We start from the raw sequence: 1,510 nt of genomic DNA, 5'->3' as shown, positions 1-1,510 counted from the left end.
TTACAAATTCATACTTTTGTTTCCCTTTTAAAATTATAATTCCTGCGTAATTCTTTTAAATCGGTTTTACGACAATACGACTTATTAGTGATGCTAATTTACTTATTCAAATATTTTTAAATTGCAATTCAGGAAGTAATTATCTTAAGAGACTAACCTCAAATTTGCCTCAACTTTTATAATCAAATACATATCAAAATGAAGTTAAATCATATGAAGTAATTAAAGATCCAAACTATAGCTAATTACAAACCCAACGTAAACAAAACTTTTTTTCTTGGTTAAAGTAACTAGTAAAACCAATTATTGAAAGGGTCATCTGGACCATGATCGACACCACTTGGTTGAACCAATGGCTCACCTAGGCTCAATATTGGTTCCACGACTGCAAAATTAGCATCTAGAACAGAAATTTCAGCTTGAGCTTTTGCTAGTTGGCTTTGCGCTATTTGGATTTGTCGTTGCAATGTTGAAATTATTCCAACACAACCGTATACAGGATCTTGTATTCTACATTTGGCTTCATAATACAACGAATCTACTGCATCGGCTCGTTGATGCACCGGCACATTCTACATAAAACCACTCGTCAATGTTAAAACTATAAGTTATTTAAAAACTATCAAAACAAATATTTGAAAAAAGATTATTATCAAGACTTACCTCAAGCATCTTGCCAATGTTGCTGGCACCATAGAATCTATGAACACATGCAAACTTTTGAGGGTTATCATGAGGAAAATAAGGTGCAAAATTGCAATCCGGGGGACATCTTCGTCTAAAATACTTGCAAACCGCGCATCGAGTGGAAGTCATCTTATCTAGCTTGTGAAATCTATACATGATCTTGTCAAAAAATATTGCTAGCTATCAAGATCTTGTAAAAATCCAATGGAAGATTTGGTTTTTTTATATTGAAATTTTGTATTCAAATTGAAAGATAACGGCTAGTATATTAATTTTTGGTTGTAAAATGGAAAGTTGCAAAACTCAATTTAGCAAGAAAACAATGAGATTGACTAAATAAGTTTGTAACGGTTGAATTAGTTTTCATCTAGATGTGCAATATTTTAGCCCACACTCGTTGAAATAAAAAAATATCACATCCGACTTCGCTTCTCAAAATTAAAATCCCACTCATTCCGCTAACAAACTTTACTTAATTGCTTAATTTACTAATGAGTGACCATAGTGAGAAGAACATAATGGTTGTTGCTGGCAATACGTTTTTAATGTTGCTTGAATTCGATCATATTGTATGTATGAAATTGTTTTGTCAATTAATGTTGGACAACCTCCTTCCATTTGTCGTTCCGTTTGACCGGGCTAGGTAGCGGGTTATAAAACATGTTATCTCCTTTAAGCGACGGATCATGTTATCTCCTTTAAGCGACGGATCGCATTGGATCTTACTCTCAAAACATGCATTCATCAACCATATATCATCCTATCATAGGGCTTTACTTGATTTTTTATTTTATTTTGCAGAATAATCTAGAGTTTGTAAGTT

General features: G+C 32.8%; 1 protein-coding gene across 1 annotated transcript; it reads right to left on the bottom strand.

Moving 5' to 3' along the window:
• Nucleotides 1–283: 283 nt before the first annotated feature.
• LOC143536786 (LOB domain-containing protein 24-like) lies at nucleotides 284–988 on the bottom strand. The gene is made up of 2 exons (XM_077030700.1): nucleotides 664–988; nucleotides 284–572 (listed from the first exon to the last, which is right to left on the bottom strand). The coding sequence occupies exons 1-2, from the start codon at nucleotides 841–843 to the stop codon at nucleotides 291–293; spliced, it is 462 nt and encodes a 153-aa protein (XP_076886815.1). The 5' UTR covers nucleotides 844–988; the 3' UTR covers nucleotides 284–290.
• Nucleotides 989–1,510: the final 522 nt, after the last annotated feature.

The sequence above is a fragment of the Bidens hawaiensis genome, unplaced genomic scaffold (genome assembly GCF_021521415.1).
Source record: "Bidens hawaiensis isolate Kalapana, Puna unplaced genomic scaffold, B.hawaiensis_p1.1 tig00010928_1, whole genome shotgun sequence".
NCBI classification, from domain to species: domain Eukaryota; kingdom Viridiplantae; phylum Streptophyta; class Magnoliopsida; order Asterales; family Asteraceae; genus Bidens; species Bidens hawaiensis.
Note: the sequence above shows the minus strand (reverse complement) of the source record. Positions and strands in the feature narration are given on the sequence as shown.

Bases quoted from the DNA above. Each gene is read 5' to 3' on its own strand.
- LOC143536786 (XM_077030700.1), bottom strand. From the start codon at position 843: ATGTATAGATTTCACAAGCTAGATAAGATGACTTCCACTCGATGCGCG. The intron at 573-663 runs GTAAGTCTTGAT...GGTTTTATGTAG, and splicing joins ACATTGGCAAGATGCTTGAG to AATGTGCCGGTGCATCAACG.